At 43.2% G+C, this 19,573-nt stretch overlaps 2 protein-coding genes across 2 annotated transcripts; both read left to right on the top strand.

Moving 5' to 3' along the window:
* Positions 1–3,817: 3,817 nt before the first annotated feature.
* On the top strand, positions 3,818–7,832 carry SERF1B (small EDRK-rich factor 1B; the record flags this gene model as incomplete). Its single annotated transcript, XM_081213328.1, has 4 exons — positions 3,818–3,828; positions 4,207–4,343; positions 6,707–6,815; positions 7,266–7,832. 4 exons carry the CDS (start codon positions 3,818–3,820, stop codon positions 7,336–7,338), a joined length of 330 nt encoding a protein of 109 aa, XP_081069454.1. The 3' UTR covers positions 7,339–7,832.
* A 4,021-nt stretch (positions 7,833–11,853) lies between these two features.
* On the top strand, positions 11,854–17,829 carry LOC308597059 (survival of motor neuron protein-like). The gene is made up of 9 exons (XM_081212540.1): positions 11,854–11,985; positions 12,994–13,065; positions 13,653–13,778; positions 14,360–14,557; positions 15,550–15,687; positions 15,909–15,980; positions 16,244–16,354; positions 16,775–16,836; positions 17,250–17,829. Exons 1-8 carry the CDS (start codon positions 11,932–11,934, stop codon positions 16,829–16,831), a joined length of 828 nt encoding a protein of 275 aa, XP_081068666.1. The 5' UTR covers positions 11,854–11,931; the 3' UTR covers positions 16,832–16,836; positions 17,250–17,829.
* The last annotated feature ends 1,744 nt before the right edge of the window (positions 17,830–19,573 follow it).

The following is a 19,573-nucleotide window of genomic DNA, read 5'->3' as shown; positions in this document are numbered from 1 at the left end:
GGAGAGCGACGCGTGTTCATGTCGAACTTGCCCTGAACTTGACTTGCACGAGGAGAGGGAAAGCAGCTAGTTTATTAGCCCAGTGCATTCGTAGCGATTCCCGGCTTGGCGGCTCTTGCCGCGTGAAGCCCGCATCACGAGAAAGGCATCCCGAGACCGGTGTTTTGTTGACCTCCGTTGGATTTTATAAATGTTATTGTTTTCCTAGAGCGGATTCCGAGCACAATTCAAAAGTGTGGGTGCTGACCTTTAAAGCCCTAAACGGCCTCGGCCCAATATACCTGAAAGAGCATCTCCACCCCCATCGTTCTGCCCGGACATTGAGGTCCAACGCCGAGGGCCTCCTGGCGGTTCCCTCACTGTGAGAAGTGAAGCTGAAGGGAAACAGGCAGAGGGCCTTCTCGGTAGTGGCGCCCACCCTGTGGAATGCCCTCCCATCAGATGTCAAGGAGATGAGTATTTATATATCTTTGAGGAGACACCTGAAGGCAGTCCTGTATTGGGAAGCTGTTTTAAGGTTTAATGTTTTAATATGTTTTTATATGTGCTGGAAGCCACCCAACGTGGCTGGGGCAACTCAGTCAGATGGGAGGGGTATAAATAATAAATTATTACTACTACTATTACAGAATCTGGAACCTTCTTTTAGTTTTGCAATTTTCCTTATTTTTAGAGGGTTATATTCTGCACTCTTCATTTATAAAGCATATTTGTATACCACTATTTCATTAAAAATTATATCGGGGTGATTTACAGATGAATTTACATGCAATAAAAACTGTGTGAACATTTAAAATTGGAGATCATCAACTATTAGAAAAAGCAGCTGTCTGCACAAGCTTAGTGGCATAAAAAAACTTTTCAGCAGGCACATAAAGAAGAGGAGGAGGAGTTTGGATTTGATATCCCGCTTTATAGTGATAAGGAGGAGGAGTCTCAAAGCAGCTAACATTCTCCTTTCCCTTCCTCCCCCACAACAAACTTCAGAGAAGTGTGACTAGCCTAAGGTCACCCAGCAGCTGCATGTGGAGGAGCGGAGACGCGAACCCAGTTCACCAGATTACGAGTCTACTGCTCTTAACCACTACACCACACTGCTGAAAGAAAGGGGTGCTGGCAACTATTCTGTAGTTGTAACATTCCACTGAATCCAGACATGGACATAGCCAGAGGGGGGCAAGGGGGGAGCTGCCCTTCCCCAATCAAGTAAATAGATAAAAATTAACTGACCAATAATGTCACGGTTCTGCCCCCCACAAAAAAAAAATTATCATGGCTATGCTCATGGATCCAGAGTAGGCTTTTAAAGAAGTAGGCACACAACTGACTCTTTAAGGGTAGCTGGCAACACTCCAACACAAAAATACATTTACTACACCCGTCACCCTCTCAGTCATCTAAATCCACGTAGCTTTAATAACCCATGGTGGACAAAGATCTAGTGAGCAGATGTGGTTGGTACATAAAGTATCTAGTTGGTCAACATAAAACATACAGTGGTACCCCGCAAGACGAACGCCTCGCGAAACGAAAAACTCGCAAAACGAAAGGTTTTTTCGTTTTTGAGTTGCCTCGCAAGACGAATTTCCCTATGGGCTTGCTTCGCAAGACGAAGCTTGCCCCGGGGACAGCGGGTCTTCTCTTTTGAAGCAAGGGGCTGCAGGGAGATCGCTATCTCCCCGCAGCCCCTTGCTTCAAAAGAGGTCCAGGGGCAGCGGGAAGCTAAGCGCTTCTTCCCTGCTGCCCCCCGAAGTCTTTTGCAGCAAGGGGCTGCAGGGAGATCGCTATCTCCCCGCAGCCCCTTGCTTCAAAAGAGGTCCAGGGGCAGCGGGAAGCTAAGCGCTTCTTCCCTGCTGCCCCCCGACGTCTTTTGCAGCAAGGGGCTGCAGGGAGATCGCTATCTCCCCGCAGCCCCTTGCTTCAAAAGAGGTCCAGGGGCAGCGGGAGGCTAAGCGCTTCTTCCCTGCTGCCCCCCGACGTCTTTTGCAGCAAGGGGCTGCAGGGAGATCGCTATCTCCCCGCAGCCCCTTGCTTCAAAAGAGGTCCAGGGGCAGCGGGAAGCTAAGCGCTTCTTCCCTGCTGCCCCCCCGACGTCTTTTGCAGCAAGGGGCTGCAGGGAGATAGCGATCTCCCTGTAGCCCCTTGCTGCAAAAGACGTCCGGGGGAAGCGGGGAAGAAGCCGCTTCCCCCGGACGTCTTTTGCAGGGTTGCCGGCATGCCGAAGCCTGGGAGCGCTGATGTCAGCGCTGATGTCAGCGCTGATGTCAGCGCGCGCAGGCTTCGGCATGCCGGCAACCCTCCGCCAGCAGCGGCAGCGCTGCCGCTGCTGGCGGAGAGGTCCGCGAAGCCTTGGCCGGACAGCTTTTGAAGGCAGGCGGGGGGGGAGCAAAGACTTTCGCCCCCGCCAGCCTTCAGAAGAGGAAGGCTGGCGGGGGGCAAAAGTCTTTGTCCCCCCTGCCTGCCTTCCCAGGGGCTTTTAAATCGCCCCGGACAGGGGAGAAGTCCTCCGCTGTCCGGGGCGATTTTAAAATGCCGCCCGCCAGCATTTTAAGATCGCCCCGGACAGCGGAGAAGTCCTCCGCTGTCCCGGGGTTTTTTAAAATGCTGGGGGTGGGAAGAAAAGCCCTTGCCCCCCCCCAGCCTTCAGAAGAGGTCCGGGGACAGACTGTCCCCGGACCTGGTCTGAAGGCGGTTTCCCTAGGAACGCATTAATTGATTTTCAATGCATTCCTATGGGAAACCGTGCATCGCAAGACGAAAAAACCGCAAGACGAAGAGAATTGCGGAACGAATTAATTTCGTCTTGTGAGGCACCACTGTACATAAAAGGATCTAAACATTTGGATAGTGATATACAATAACCAATATACTGAGCTATAGATATGAAAAGGAATGCATCAGCAGAAAAATAGTGCCATGCTTTATATAACTATGGCACATGCCATTATTATACTGTTGGTTCCAAAAAGATATGACCGTATCTTGGACTGCAGCTCTCCACCCATTTTTATGATGGTGTCCTAATGAGTTAAACCTATACTTTTTCAAATCAAGCTAACCAAACCATGGTGGGATTTATACAATATGCCAAAAAAACATCCAGAGAGACCACATCCTTATATCACTTACCGGCAAAAATTGTATTTCAGAAAAATGGCTCAGAACGCCAGCTTCCAAATGAACCAAACCAATCAAATTCACAGGTCACATTGGAACAGGTGGGAATGATGCAATAAGCCACAAAAAGTCCACAGAAACCACATCCTCATTCCTGTTCTAAGCAATAAACAATATTGCAGAACAGTCAGGAACACCCAACTTCTGAGTAGCTAAACCAATCAAATTCATGTCACATTGGGCAATGTGGTTCTAAACTAGCACACTGGTTTGTGGCTTAGTGCTCATTCATATCGGTTTTGATCTGACCTATAAATGACACTGGACAATAAATGGTATCAGAATGTGCTTTCTGCTTAAGCTTTGTGACTGCATCAATTCTATCCATTCCCGTGACCTGTGAACTTGGTTGATTTGAGGAACCATAGGAGTTGGTTCTGTTCAGATGAGTTCTGGATATGAAGGGGCCAATTGTATAAAGTATAAAATTGGAATACATTTGTTGTTCTTCCTTGCCTTTTTTGTTGACATATTACATCAATACAACAGAAATGGGCAAATATACATGATAGAATTCAAACACTGGAAGTCACTGAACAAATGGTATATCTCAAAATACATCCCCCAGTTTTGGAAATCGATTATAATTTAAAAAGCAGCCTTATCCTCCCAGTTTTCTTTAAAGTCCCCATAATTTCAGATGAATCACGGGTAAGTGCATCAAACTCAGTGGGGCTTCTGAAAACACAGGAATATTCGTTCATTTTATTTCCATCCCGCCTTTTAGGGCAAGAAACTCGCATCCCATTTGAAACCTGGAGATCGTGCAGAAATCATATCCCGCGCGTGCCAGGGAAATAGCGGTAATTACATCCCAACCGTACGCGCGTTAACTCGGAAGCAAACCCCACTGAGCCGCTCTCCCGCGTAACGCGCGCGCAGCGTCTCAGCTTCAACTCGCGCAGCTGATACGAGGTGTCGAGGCCCCATCGGTGGGTTGCGCGCACGCGCAGTAAGGGCACCGCGCGACCGGCTCCATGAGCGGGGCTGGGAACAGGAAAGGCGTCGACGTGCGGCCTGACGTCACAGAGGCGGCCCCTTACATAAGGAGAACAACGGCGGGCGCGGCGCGCAGAAGGTTCTGGCAGTTGGAGCGGATAGCGGGGTTGTTGCTGTTCGTGCGCGTAACGGTCGTCGCCGCTGGGGTTATTGTTTTGCCATGGCCCGTAAGTATGCGGCGTGAGCGGCGCCCGCCACCGCCCTGCTGGTGGCCTTCCCTCGCCAGTTAGGACTTGTATAATTGGTGGCGGCGGCGGCCTGGGGCCGAAGCGGGCCTTGCGGGGACCGTAGGCCAGCCGTGGGTTGCCGCTCCCGTGTTGTGGTCCCTGGCGGGCGGCTATTGTAAGATCGCCTCAGAGACGTTGGTAGCTTCGCTTGCAACCCTGGCTCCTCTTTGTCCGGGGAAGAAGCCCCCGTTGACTTCAGTAGGGCTTGCTCCCGAGTAGACCCGGCGAGGGTTGCTGCGCCGCTGGAGAGGCCGGTCGCGCGTGGGGGCCGTAGCCGCCCTTGTGTGTATCTGTTGGGGTGAACGGGGACTCTCGCTGGAGGAAATCGGTTCTCTTTTAAGAGGAAGCGATAGGAAGGGCTGCCTGAGAAAGCACAGCTCTGTTTTCCTTCCTCGACCGGGGAAACAACATGCTCTTTGTAAGCAGGATACGTCCCTGCTGCGCTCGCATTACTGCCTCCCTTATTCGGAATGAGCCGTGTGAAAGGGCCCTTTTCACCGAATCCGGGGCCCCAAACTGCCTTCCCCCAGTGGAGAGAGGCAGCGGGGACGCTCGGTGTCCACGGGTGGATGCTAAATATGCCTCAATAGTTAAGTGTTTGCACTATGCGGGCTGTACTGTACAGCATTTTCAAACTGCAGCGTAACTTTTTGGAAACAACAGCTGCGGCGCCGACTTCCGTTTCCAGTGACTTCAAACTGAAACAAAAGATGGTGCTCAGTGTGTGTTATTTCTATATAGGAGCGCTCCGATTTGTTTCCTCAGCAGGAACTAAGCTTTGCTGAGAGCTTCATTGAAATGTTAACTAGACTTGTACGCAGGCTTACTTGGAAACGAGGTCCCTTAAGTTCATTCCCCCAAAGGTGGTTCCTAAGTTCCTTATTCAGCACAGAAAGAAGCTGCCTGAATAGGATGGTTACAGCTTCACGGACACCAGAAACAATTTGAGCAGTATATAATGCCAACAGAGCTGTAGAGTTATCTGCTTCATATTTTCTGACTAGGAGTTGAACCTTAAACACTTGGCTGATATTCTGTATTTATTTTGTCTTTAGAATAGTGTGCATAAACTTTGCTGAATGAAACGACTGTTCTTGATGTTCATCATATGATTGCATTACTTCCAAAGAGCTCAGGGCAGCATACACAGTTATTGTCCAATCTATACCCTTGCGTCAAATAAAGGCAGTTATGAGGCTGGTTGTGCCTGTGCAATTGTTTGCTGAATTGTTTTAGTTTCAGAGCTTGCATGATTCTTTGCATCAAGGAAATGTGTGGATGGAATTCAACAAAACTGAGTGTTAATGGGCATAAGAAGCCTCTTGAGCTTGCCACTTGGTGCACACTTGACAGAGAGCCACAGCCAGTCTCCTGGGCAACTAGCAAGCATAGTTGTCAAACTCACTGTGCTTCACGTGGCTGAGCATACAGAAAATAGATTTTGAACTTTACAATAAATGTGAGTAGCAGCCCATTAATGGTATCAAGTTTTCAGAACTATAGAAGATTTCATTTTGATAAGATGTGAGGTATAATAAAAAGTAATGATTTGGTGTGAAATGTGGCTGAAGCGTATGTAAACTGTACTGCAGCACTCAAACTTTTTCTACTACTGAATTAATTAGTTGTTGTGGCATAGAGGTTGTTTTTTATTTATTTATTCAACTTATTAGGTGCTTGCCACCCAAAGGTCTCCAAGCAACTTGCAGCAAAATTATATGCACGCACACACAATATTTCATATTGTGGATCCATGGCATCAAAAGACTAGCATAAAATATTTGTGCATGCATACCTAAAGGGCATTGGTACCAGTGCTACTCAAGTTCTTGTCAACATGTATGTGCAGTAGCCCACTTTGGTTATATCAGTTATATTAGCTTGTAGGCTAAGATGTCACCATGTTATTGGATGAAGCACATTTCTTTGCAAGCCAGCCTGAATACTTGCCCACTTGATTGAATCTCAAACTACCTGGGCAAGCTAAGTATTTTCTTGGTGACTGGTGCTTACCAAAGCCACACTTTGTTGGGAATATTGAAAATATTGGCTATACTGTGGGCTGCGTAGTTGGGAACTCAGTAGTGCAGCTGATCCAACAGGGTTTGCTTACAAGCCTCATTTACCAAAGTGCAGTCAAAAGTGTGGTACTTTTAACATAGTGTAAAGGGGGAGATTTGGATTATCGGCAGCAGGATTTACTATTGTGCAACTAAGAGATGGACAATCTTTGGCTCTGTTGGTCAAAAATAGGTACTAGTAACTGGCCTAAAGCCTAACTGTTAAAACTGTTCCAACTTTAGGTGGGAACCAGCGTGAACTCGCCCGCCAAAAGAACATGAAGAAAAACCAAGAACTGAATAAAGGAAAAAGAAAAGAGGATACCTTGTCGGCTTCTCAAAGGAAACAGAGGTATGTTTGCATAGCAATCTCTGACAACCCACATACCCTGGTGCATATGTAAGTAGTGTAAAATTCTGCCTCAGAATTCTTAAAGATAAAATACAGTTTCTGTACTGTGGCCCTGTCTTAGACAGAAAAATTATATTTGATGTTTGGGAAGCTAACTTAATGTGCTTAAGCTTGCATTTGGCTATTTGGAATGGATACAGTCTTAGTATAATTGAAGTTGAGGGGGAGGCGTAGTTTAGAATTTTAGAACCAGAACACCAAACTTTAAAACATTGAGAACCAACATTGTTCAACAGGACTTCTTATTCTTCCCCGTTGTGTGCTCCAAAATCTATTCTAGAGGGTTGGGGGATTTTTGAGGAAGGTGAGAAACCAAAACTCTTGTTGCCCTGAAAAATATTATTTCCACTAAACATGGACGTCACTCGCTCTTCATCTTTTCTTTTCCAGAGACTCCGAAATTATGCAGCAAAAGCAGAAAGCAGCTAATGAGAAGAAAACTCTTCAGACAGGAACAAAATAATCTGTGGCTGCATGAAGGACCTAATAATGCTGCAGTGCATCTCAGAATAATAGGGCCTAAGAAAAGACATATTTGTAAAAGTGGCCAGCCATTAAATGGTTGATGTTTATCTTCTACAAGCTCATTTGTCCAGTATGCATTTATTTTAGAATGTCTGATTAGTAGAGTGCAGTTGCAACTGACTTGGCTTTAACTGAAATACTAGAAATAGTTCCAGTAAAATTGGATTCAAAGTTCCCTTTGCATGTCTACTAGTAATGATAGCAGTGGCTTGACTGCAGTTTTCATTGTTAAGTGTTGGCTTGGTAAATGGCTTGTGTGACTGTACCAGTTATTAAATATGCAAATAGACTGAGAATCCTGTCTGGCAGCCCAACAGCATTCAAAAAAGATACCACTTTTAAAAGCCCAGGTCTCTGTTCTTGCTTTCCACTTTGTAAAGCTCAGCTGTAAAATTAACCGTAAATTATTTTTACAATAAAATGTTGCATGAAGTACTGTCCAAGTTGGAAGTGGGTACATCAGACAGTTATAATAGCTTTTCCATTGTTTCTGACACGTTTGGCACAATTCAGAGGGTTCTTAGTCCTTTCATCAGCACAACTTTTCCATTGTGTTTCAATTGCAGCCTGAATACTTAATACAATTCTTCAACTGCTAAGCAAGATTCTCTAAATATATTGCTATGTATAACTGCAGCTTAAAATCTGTACTCTGAACTAAAATATAAATAACCTTCTCTTTTGTCTAAAGCTTGGTTGATTATAAAAATGGCAGCCAAGAATAAGTTGCTTAGTTTTACTGCTTTTTTTTTTAGGCCTGACTGTTTTCCATAGTGATGTTAAAGGTCTAGCGGAATTACGTATTTGACATTCATGGTTGTACTTCAGCTAGTGAGCAAGAACAAAAGCCTGTTGACCTGGGATTAAGCCAAATTTATTCTTCTGTTCCCTGCTACTTCTCTTAAAAACAATAGAGCTCTGTGTAGCATATTAGCAGATTGGGGTGGAGGCAGTCGGGGTGACCCTAACTCGGGTTTCAGAAGTTCAAAGACACTGAAATCTAGCATACTAGATAAGTTGTTCTAGTACAACAAACACTCAGCTCTAATACTTTGACTTTTCTGTAACAGACTAGGCAACTTGACCCCTTTGGAATTTTACCCAACATCCATTGTCTTGGAGCAGTAGTATAGCAGTGTGTTAAATAAGGATATTTATGAGTGCACTACTAGTTTGGTAAAAGTTTGGGAGGGGAGAATAAGCTGGCTTGTAAGACATATTGGTGGTCACAAGTAACTAAGTGATATATGGTTCTCTAATACTGCTATCCCAAGGGAAGATGGATTAGCCATACCCACTTTGTGTGTGTAAATTAGAAATGTCCAACTTTTTAAAAAGGTAAAGATAGCAGCCACCCTACTTCTCCAGTCTTTCCTGGTGGTGTACTGCTATAAGCTATGGTTTGGCTTGGTGTTGCATCCAAACCTAAGCTCATGATTTTATCTTTCATCAAACAAACCATAACATATAGCTAAGGTGGGTTCTATAGCTTACCACTTGTGGCTTGTCTTGAAGAGATATATCCGAACCCAGACTCATGCTTTAATGATCAGACAAGTCATGGCTTCAATCGCAACTGCAGAACTGGAGAAGCAAGGCAACAACTACTTTCTCTTGTTTGCTCATTTGCAGTAAGCCATGGCTAGAGTTACCTGTAAACTGCCCTCTTGTCTTGCCCTAGGCAAGATGGTTCTTCTAAAATGAGATTCAGAAGCAATACAAAATACACAAGTGAGTGAGAAGATTAAAGATTTTATTCTAAAACAGCAGGCAATGTATACGTATCAAGCAAGCACTTCAGTCTGCCACTTGGAAGCCCTCAAGAAATGGTGAAGTGACTCCCCCAGGTAGCCTCAGTTTGCATGGCTCTGTGGCCAAATCAGTCCATGCACGAGCTTCAAAGAAACTGCCCATAACTGTCTGATTTTATAGATAGCCAGTCTTGGAAGCCACACAGGCTATGTGCAGATCATCCATTAGCCACCCCCTCCCAAGGCTTCATTTCTCAAAACAATGTCCAACATCAAAGAAGGTACCCAGCATTATCCTCCACAACTGATTAAAGGCAGTTTTGTGGTGCTTCACCTCCTCCCAAGTTCTCAGGACATTAATGTTCTCACACCACCCAAAAACTTAACAAGAGTGAGGGAGGGGGGAGGGACAAGCTGGCAGGGCTCTATGTCAGACCATTAATTCCTCGATACATTTTTTTTCCTTGCAGATGCATTTTCCCATACACCTCTCTATTGGGATATGCAAAACTGATCTTTAAGAAATTGAGCTGGGCAAGTAGCTGTGTATGCACCATGTATTGTACAAGTGCTTTATACAAGCCATGCTTGCATCAATAGAAGGTTCAGCTTCTGTTTGTGATGCATTGGCTGTGGTCATAGCTGTCAACTGTGATAGCTAAACACCAGTATTCCCTCCTAAAGTAATCACTCCCTTACTGATTTCATGTCTGTTTTCATACAGAGATAAACTCTGGAGCTGTATAATGATGTCAGTCTTAATCCTACCCATGTGGTGTCTGCTTTTACACTTAGCTTGAGGCTCTGCACAGGTTTGCAGAATGCTGCTGTTGCAAGTATACATTTTAAAAAAAACTTTATAGGATTTCAGGGCAGTGTACAGTATTTTTTAAGGAAATAATAGGCTACTGTTCCCCATATACACATACAAATTGATATGTAAATTTCATGAAACTGGCTCAGGTCAACTACATTTTTTATTCTGCCCACTTAAATTTATTAAAGCATTTTTACCCTACACCTTAACTAAATAGACGACTAGATCAATAAAAAGTCACTCTTTGGTCCCAGTTTAACAATACTGTATCACAAAATAAACTGCAAGGAAGAAACTTTGTTCCTATGGACTGAATGAGATCCATCTGCTCAGTTGCATTCCCTTAGGGAAAGGGACAACAAACACTGCTTAAATATTTCTGGTTCCATGTAGGAAGTATGTAATTTCTGTTCCAGTATTTGAGAACCTTTTGTAAGCTACTTTGAGAGCTTCCTGGGACTGTAAAGTGGAATATAAGTTCTACAAATAGGTTCAGGAGCAAGGAGGACACCAGTTCTTAAAAGGAATTTCTTACAGAAATTACAAGCAACCAAATATGTGACATGTTTGGTAGAAAAGTTACTAGGTATAGTACTGAGGAATAGACAAAGGAAGTTGAGTTAATGGAATAGCTTTGTATTCATTCTCTCAGTTCAATGAAACATTGCCAGAAATCCATAGAAATGCTGGTTTGCACTTGGTTACCTTCAGTTAAGCATTTCTGAGAGGCCTTTAAAGAGACTTGGTTTGTACCTCTACAGGTTACATCTAGCAGGTACAGATTTTAAATACCTTACTGGGAAAGGGCTATGTGCAGAAGCAGGCATTTGTGAAGAAAGTGAGAATAGACCACAATAATACAAATGGTACACCAATTAGAAAAGAGGAAGGACTGGGAACTTGTGGCCATCCAGTTCTGTTCATCCCTGACCATATCTTATCCCAGGGTTGAGGAATCTGGCTCTCCAACACCTGGAGGGATACAGGTGCCCCCCCTCACCCAAAAACTAATATAAAGGAAATCATTTACCACACAAGAATGGCTCATTCCCTCTGAGTGCAAAATTGGGGTAAGCCTTGTAACTGGTATAGCTTGATAGCAACTATAAGTGGCCATCTGCGATTTCCTGATCACGCAAGTCTATGGATGATTTCTGGTACAGATTTTTTTCATGACCTTGTGGGAAACGGCCACTACTATAAATCGTTTTAAAAAGGCATTATACAAATCAATGGAGATATGGTTTATCAGCAGCGGTTGGCTTTGATGGCTAAATGTTCGGACTGAGGCAATAAGCATCGGAATATCAAGTGCCCCATATAAATGCGGTTTGCTGTGTGTATTATCCCATATAAATGCTGGCTTTCCTATGAAGCAGATATAGGGGAACTTTCCCTCTCCGGATGTTGCTAGGCTGCAGTCTCATCAACACTGATCGAACCATCTCAAGGTGATTTACGTATGAACGAATTAAAAAAACACAAACAACAGCAACAGCAAATACCTTTGGCACAATACCTCAAGCCCTAACAAGTGGACAAGTCGTAACCGTGGCGAAGTCAACCACTAACGAGACTTGGTAGGGTTTGGTCTCCCACACCTTCCCCTATACGTGGATCGAAAGAAGGGCTGGGCAGCTGGGATGCGAGGGTTGCTTTTTAATCCCTCGGTCTCTCTGCCCATCGTTGGAAACGGAATCCTGCACCAGACTCGTTGCGCAGCAAAAGCGCAGCTGCTATCTGTGGAATTCCCGCCCCGCTTTTGTCGCAGGAAGGAGGAGGAGGAGGCGGCCGCCGGGAAGAGCTTGAGGCCTCCTGGCCTGCAGGGGGCAGTAAGGCAATCTACCCGGAGGTGGCGGCGCTCGCAAGAGGCTTCTGTCGGTGGAGCTCCTCCCCTCCGGTCGCTGACTGATGACGTAGCAGCAGGAGGCCCTGTGGAAAAGCGCCTTATTCCGGAGCCCTCATGGCTTCTTGCGGCGGCGACGAGGCGGTGCTGTTCAGACGCGGGGCCGGGCAGGTACTGGGGTAGCCCGGGCTTTCCGTGGCCTTTCATAGGGTTTCGCTTTCCCTCCGCTGTCGGCTGAGCGGGCGAGACGAGGCTGCTCCTCCCGCGTGAGGCGTTGCTCGGGAGGGACTCTGAGCTTCGCAGTTCAGCGGAGCGGATTCTGAGGGGAAAGGAGCTGCTTTTTTATTTTTTACTTTGACGAAGTAATAATGATAAATGAATAAGAATAAAATTGTACACCCCGTCACCAAGACCATTCCATTGTAACCTCCCAAAACCTCTTGCGATGGTTTGACCCCTTTCCGTTTTAACAGTATAAATTCTACAAACACCTTCCACATCTCCTCAAAATCATTTTTCCTGCATGCTCCCCGTCTTAATGGCACATGTTAGAAAGTAACTGCTTAAGTGGGGTGGGCAAGAAGGTCGACCCGCTTCCAAAACGGAAGCAAGCAGTGGTATAGTAAGGTGAGTCTCATTGGGGATCTCTTCTTTAGATGACACTGTGGACTAGGCTTAAGTCCACTTACCTGGTCCTGTTAGGTTACTTCTGAGTTAGATATGTACACCAACTGCAAATGCCGCATACCAGCCATGGGGCGGGTGTGTGTGTGCTCCTGTTCATTCTGCTGAGCAGGGCCTTGAATTTCTGCTCCAAAGGCTTGCCCTAGCAACTTCAACAAAAGCATGAGCTATGCACAACGTACTGTAAAGCTGTCTCGGAATGCAACTAGTTTCACAACTAAGTTCTACATGCACAAGTGGATGCTTGCATTTGCACATGGCAACCAGTTATTGTAACCAGGGGAAAGCCTCTTAGGATGTGACATGGCAATCAGCTGGTGGTGCCTGAACTAACTTTTTAGATGCCAGCAATAATATAGCATATAGCATGAGATAATCTTGGGATATTGAAGAAGCCGCACCTTTAGATTTGGCTGTAATTCTCAAAATATCTTTTGGGTTTTTAAAAAAGTTTAAAATAAAAAGGAAACCTACAATTCTGTTTTGTCTCTACAGAGTGATGATTCTGATATATGGGATGATACAGCGCTCATAAAAGCATATGATAAAGCCGTTGCGTCCTTCAAGGTAAAACATTCTCTAGCATGACCCACCTGCTATGCAACATGTGAACTGCAAAGACTCAAGCTTGTATGGTGGCTACCCATTCTGATCCTTCACTGTCACCCCAAAGATAGGTGGATTGGAAGAAAGGAACAGAAGAAGATTGTTGCATTTTTCTTCTCTCAATATCCTTGTGGTTTTTAACAGCTGAGCTGAAAGCAGATAGTCCATGGAACAGTTTTTAGTGCAGAAATGCAGTGACAGGGAAAACGTCACCTGTTCAGTTTGTTACATACGTTTTTAAAACTAAAGGAGCCTTGCCAGGAAAAAGCTGGCTGCTCTAAGAAGGATGTTCTGTATATATACTATTTTATATTTTTAACATTGGCTTGGAAGTTAAGTTTTTATGCTTGATATGTTTTGATTAATCAAATTTGGTGCAGTGCATCATTATATCAAATGATCTAGATGAAATATATGAATATTTCAAGTAATAATTATTGTATTAATACTAGTAAAAAAAATTAAATACCAGTAGCTGTAACATAGTTTAAGGAGTGAATGGAGTTGGAAACTTGCAAAATAATTATTTTGTATCTTCTTTCCATCAGAATGCTTTGAAGAATGGTGACTGTTCGGAGCCTTTGGATAAAACAGAACAAAACGCTGGGACAAAAAGAAAAAATAATAAAAAGAACAAGAGTAGGAAGAAAAGTAATGCTGGACCACAGAAACAGGTGATTTTGGGGGGAGGGGAACTGTGACAGGAGAACGTACTAAGAATGTTGTTTTTAAAATCATGGAATTAAGATCCTGTTTCTTCAAACATAAATATATTCTCCCATATAAAAAACCCTAAGGCTTTAGCCACCTTTTTCTTGTTGCACTTGAATTTTTACAGGGAAATAACCTGGTTTTTGCCATGGCCTGTATCGTGCCTTTGGTTCAGTTCAGGTATTCCAGTCCTTAAAATGGGGAAATACTTTTTATATATGCAATAATAATGTATTATGCTGCTGGAGAGTATTTTTAGGTAGTGCATCTGCAGAACTATTTCAAACAGAGGTGTTAAAGGATGAAGTTTTAAAACTGATTAATACAAAGTAAAACGTAGCATGATACCCAAAGTTGAGTTTTTAACGCTAATGTGGCTAACAAATATTGAAGGAGAGTGCAGTTTACAATATGTTAATTTTTACATAGGTGTGTTGAACAGGTATGTCACAAATATGACATACATGTATGCAGGAGGGAAGTCATACTTGTAGAGTGAGGAATAAATTCATAACACCACCAACTTTTTTTCCTTTCAATGCAGTGGAGAGTTAATGATGCGTGCAGTGCAGTTTGGTCTGAAGATGGCAACGTGTACCAAGCAACTATTACCTCAATTAACTGGAAGAAAGGGACGTGTGTAGTTGTCTATACTGGATACGGAAATAAGGAAGAGCAAAATCTGTCAGATCTGCTACCACCAACGGATGCTGAGGGAACAAATGAGAAAAGTGCTGCTGAGGTGAGGCCAAGTAGAAAATTTACACTTGACTGAAATGGGAACAATTTATCATTGCTACATGTCTTTCACAGCTCAGGGAAGTACAGTGTGTGAGGATTAAATATATGAAATATAGGATTTTACCTTTTTTTTCTGTGGGAGCTGAATTTAGTCTTGAGCCTCCTGCACATGATTTATTTCAGGGGTGGACAGCCAAGCCACATGAAACCCTCATAGCAAGTCTTTCTGCCTGTTTGCATAGCAATTTCTGATTGGGAGATTAAAATTCTGCTGCCTGCTTTTTATAGAGCTTCTCTAAAGAGCACACAGAAAAATGTTTGTAGTAAACACACAACACAAAGGTTGGAGATGAAACATGCCTGCAATTTCAGAATAAAAGGCAGCATTTCCACCCACACACATTCCAGTGCTATCTCCAAGGTTCTTGAGCCCAGTTGTATATTGGTCTAGTAGTAGCTTTGATCCCATTTACTCGAGCAACTGCTGTATATCCATAAGACCACATGGTAAGCAGCTCAAATAGTGAGGTAAAACAAAAATTCTACTGGCTCCCTTTCCAAAAGATCGAAAGCATTTTGCTGTGTTTTCACCTTTTTGTGCTGTTTGTGGCAGGCAACTTCTGTTGCAACCAGGGAGTGAATGTGATTGTGCATATTTGAAGCATGTTAAAATGCTTCTAAGTAATATCCAGTATTTATTTATTTTTAAAAATCAAGGCAGAGGAGTAGGACATAAGCAATAATAGTTAAAAGGGCAGGCATGGATGAGAATGTGTCAAAACTTAAGTAGAAATAGGGGAAGGATGAAAGTAGAGTTCCAGAAGGACAGGTTCATAAAACCTTTTAACAGTTTGCATGTAAGAGGGTGTCTTTTGGAATGTCACAAATTCAGAACAGAAGAAAATAATGTTGCTTTTTTGAGTTTCATTAGTTATAGCTATGTATGGCTTGCAAATACTGGTTGCAAATTCCTAATTACTATTATTTTTTTAGAATGAAAACGAGACTCAGTATTCAACAGATGAAAGTGACATCTCATTCCGGTCACCTGGAAACAAATACAATCGTGCCAAATCAGCACAGTGGAATTCTCACTTTCCTCCACCACCGCCAGTACCGGGCCTTGGAAGGGTAAGCATAGAAGCAAATCTGAAAGACATCCAATTACTATATGGTAGTGTTCCAGCTATTTAGAAGAGTAGTATCTTTACCTTTACAAGCAGAATTACAGGTGCCATTCTAGTCATGGATGTTTTTGTGAGATTTGGGGGTTGCTGTATCTTGCATGCTTAATTCTGCAAGCATTGGTATAATGAAGACCTTTTATTGTCTTTTAAATTACTCTTGTGTAGACTGGAATGAAATTCAGTGGACCTCCACCCTTTTTATCAGGATGGCCTCCACCATTTCCATCAGGACCACCGGTGAGTGATGGGTAAAATGCATGACAGCAAAGGGATACTCTTGTCACAAAAGGGAAAGTTAATAACCCAGACGCTGAATGGTATCACCTGAGCTGGGGATTTAAATAATGGAATATTCCCCTACAATTATTATTTCCCTAATTCAATTAAATTTGCATTAAGAATTGTTCTAAATGTTTGTAGTGAACAATTGTTTCTTCTTCAATGTCTTGAGAAGAAAAGGTAGTTATTCCAGTTCAGAAGTCTTTCATTTATCTTTTTAGTTGATACCACCTCCACCACCTTTCAGTCCAGATTCTCCTGACGACGACGAAGCATTGGGAAGTATGTTAATAGCCTGGTATATGAGTGGCTATCACACTGGTTACTATCTGGTAAGAAACATACATCTTTCTCTGTACTAAAATGCAAGCAACTTGCCTAAGTCACCAATTAAGGTGCTAACACTGCTTAAATAGGTTAATCTTTCGATTTGTGGCTGGTCAGCACCTGACAGATTACATAAAATAAATATTTCTGTAGCTCATTAGAGAGACATGGAACACTGTGGCTGACAGACTTGCACACATTTAATCGGGGGACAATTCTGCTGTGTATTTTCTTCTGATTATAGGGAGTGCCAGCTGGTGTGCCTTCTCTTAACCAAAGACCTACTGAACTGCTTTTACCACTGCTATTAAGAACATTTAGATAATCAGGTTAAGTGTAATATGATTTCCACCCCCAGTAATTTAGAAAGCGGAAATATGAACAGGTCCTCTGTAACAACCCATTCTGTCTCTTGTATTGGACAGGGTTTAAAGCAGAGCCGCATGGAAGCTGCCTTGGGGAGACATGCCCACTCTAAGTAGCTGTTGTAAGTACTGCATTTTGTTTTAACTTTAACTTGCAATGGAGGGCAAGCTGAACTTAGTTTCATTTTGAAGGCACAAGATCAGTTTTGGGCTGGTGACATTTTTTTTGCTTTTTCGGGAGATGGGGAAATCACACCTTATGGTGTTTCCTTGGGAGCCCACAGAAAATAGGCTCCTGTAGCTAAATGAGTCCAGGGTTGCTGCAAAGGGGGGTCAAATACTAGAATGTGGCTTGTATGAGTATATTCTCCGTAAAAGAGTGCATGTGTATGAGGGATGGATGGCTATCAACATCAGATTTTTAAGTTTCCTCTATTTCTGATATAAAGATCAGCTTCGATAGAACATGACCTTAGCATTGGCATAACTTCTTCTAAAAAGAATTTACTATCCCACATGGTCTTTTTAAAACTAGGTTTTTAAAAAAAGATTCCCATGAAGGAGGACATCCCAACTCTGTATTGGTCAGCAAAGAAGCTTTCAATGGTACCAGGATTACTGACTGGATAACTCAGAGAGGAATCTGCCAGCAATGTTTTCATCATCATTAGCAAGATTTCTGAATGGATAGCCCTGCTTTTTTTGCAAGGTGCCCGTATCTTGTTAATCATCGGGTACCTGTTCTGGACTAAGTGAACTGTTATTCAAGTGAATCTGATTATTTGGACTTGCTTTGATTTGTAAAGCAATCTTTCAATTTGTAGAATATCTTCATTTCTAACTCGTTCAGTGATGCCAAGCTGACTACACATTTAAACCTTAAACGAGGTCAGTTTTATGGGATCTAACCATATTTTGCCGAAACTGATGTATGTCCCTTTCTAGCTGTGGATGGCAGTGGTGATAACAGAAACTGTGTAGTCACGTGGTTAATTATGCAGCAGTCCAAATCCTAGGACTAAAACAATTCCTAGGTAAGTTGAGAGAGAGATTACTTATCAGTTACACCATTCAACTGGTTTGTATTAGTGATCAATAAAATTATTTTTTTCCAACTTGCATTTGTATAATATGTCAGTGGGTGGGTGTTTATATTTAGAAAGCTTCTAGGTAAGTTGTAAGTTACCAAACATCTTTTTACATTTTGTTGTGGATGAAGATTACATCTCTGAGGGAATTGAACTTGAATTTTTATGCAGTGATGTCTTTAGGTTGTTCAGCACACACCCATCTAGGTTAAACATTTTGTTAGCAGGAAAACAGCACTAATTTCAGAACCAGAATGTACTAGTATTCCTAAATAAAATACCATGAGAGATTATACTATTTCGGAAATACAACTGCCCTTCATCTCCTTAACCCTAGCTTCTGAAAGTCTAGGTTACATATGGCAGTAGCTTCCCTTTCTCTTCTCCCTTGGGTCTTGGGTCTTTCAAATTTCAGTGGCACCCTGCGCAAGGCCAAAATTTGCTTCCCCCACCTCTCACCTTCCATTGTGCTCAATTCACTTCATCATTGTTGTGATGCTTTGCAGTTCGCCCTAGACTCGGGCCCATTGTGGAGGAACTGGTCATGCTGCCCTAAATCCACCTCTTCAGGTAAAACAGACCCTTGTCTGCAACCCTGGAAAGATGCTGCCAGTCAGTGCAGACAATACTGTCCTAGATGGAGTAGTGGTCTGACTCAGTATAAGGCAACTTCTGTCAGCCTCCTGTTTTAGTGTCTGTGTTAATTTAAAGGGAGATTTTTATTGTTTAGTTTCAATTACGAATGTTCATATTTCAGAATTTGTATACTTTGTAAACCACTTTGAAGCTTATTTTTGACAATCAAACAATTAATTCATTAATAACATTCAGCTGGTGAATGTGTCCTTGTACAAGGAGGTGTGGCCTTGCTCTTTGAAGGATACAGTAGTGCAGCCACTCCTAGGGAAATATCCTGGATCCAGTGGCATTTAATAACTACCAGCCAATCACAAATACCTTCTTTTGGGGCAAGGTACTCAAGGGGTCATGGCAGTGCAGCTGCAGGCATTCTTTAGGTAAACTGATTATCTACATCAATTCCAGTTACGGTTCAGGACTTGATCAGCCTCAGTTATCCTGATGGATGACTTTGATTGGGAGAAGGGGGAGATCAATCTTGCTGTTCCTGCTCAATCTCTCATCAGCTTTTGATGCCATTGTCAATGGAATCCTCCTGGACCATCTACAGGAGATGGGTAACAGGGGCTTCATTCTGCAGTGGTTCTAATCTCGAGACGGTTCAAGAAGAGAGCATTGAATGAGTGTTTCTCAGCCTTCTGGCTGTTGAACTACAGGTGGTTGCAAGATGCCGTACTGTCTCCAGTGCTATTTAACACCTATGTGAAGCAGCTGGGAGTGGTAATGAGATTTGTAGTGAGGTGTCACCAGTACACTGATGATAACCAGCTCAGTTTCTATGTAACCTCAGAATTGGGAATGCTTGAGAAGGTCCTGGACTGGTATCTAGATGTAGTGGTGGGCTGGATGTGAACTAATAAGCTGAGTCTGAAACCTGGCAAGATGAGGGCTCTGTGGGAGAAAGTCACAAAGCTGCCTGCTCTAAATGGGGTTGCACTTTCCCTGTAGGAGCAGGTTCAGTCTGGTGTGGCCTCCGATTCAGCTCTTGTCACTGGAGTTGCAGGTTGTTACAAGGGGTATGGCTGAAGCCACAGGCATGTCCACTGCATATGTGAACCCAACGTATACCCTGAGAGGAATGGAAACTTGTATGGAGTCAGAACATGAGTTTATTAAATAAGCATGTATACAT

This window comes from Podarcis bocagei (genome assembly GCF_964188305.1).
Source record: "Podarcis bocagei genome assembly, chromosome: 11".
NCBI classification, from domain to species: Eukaryota; Metazoa; Chordata; class Lepidosauria; order Squamata; family Lacertidae; genus Podarcis; species Podarcis bocagei.
This window is presented reverse-complemented; position numbering and strand designations above follow the sequence as displayed.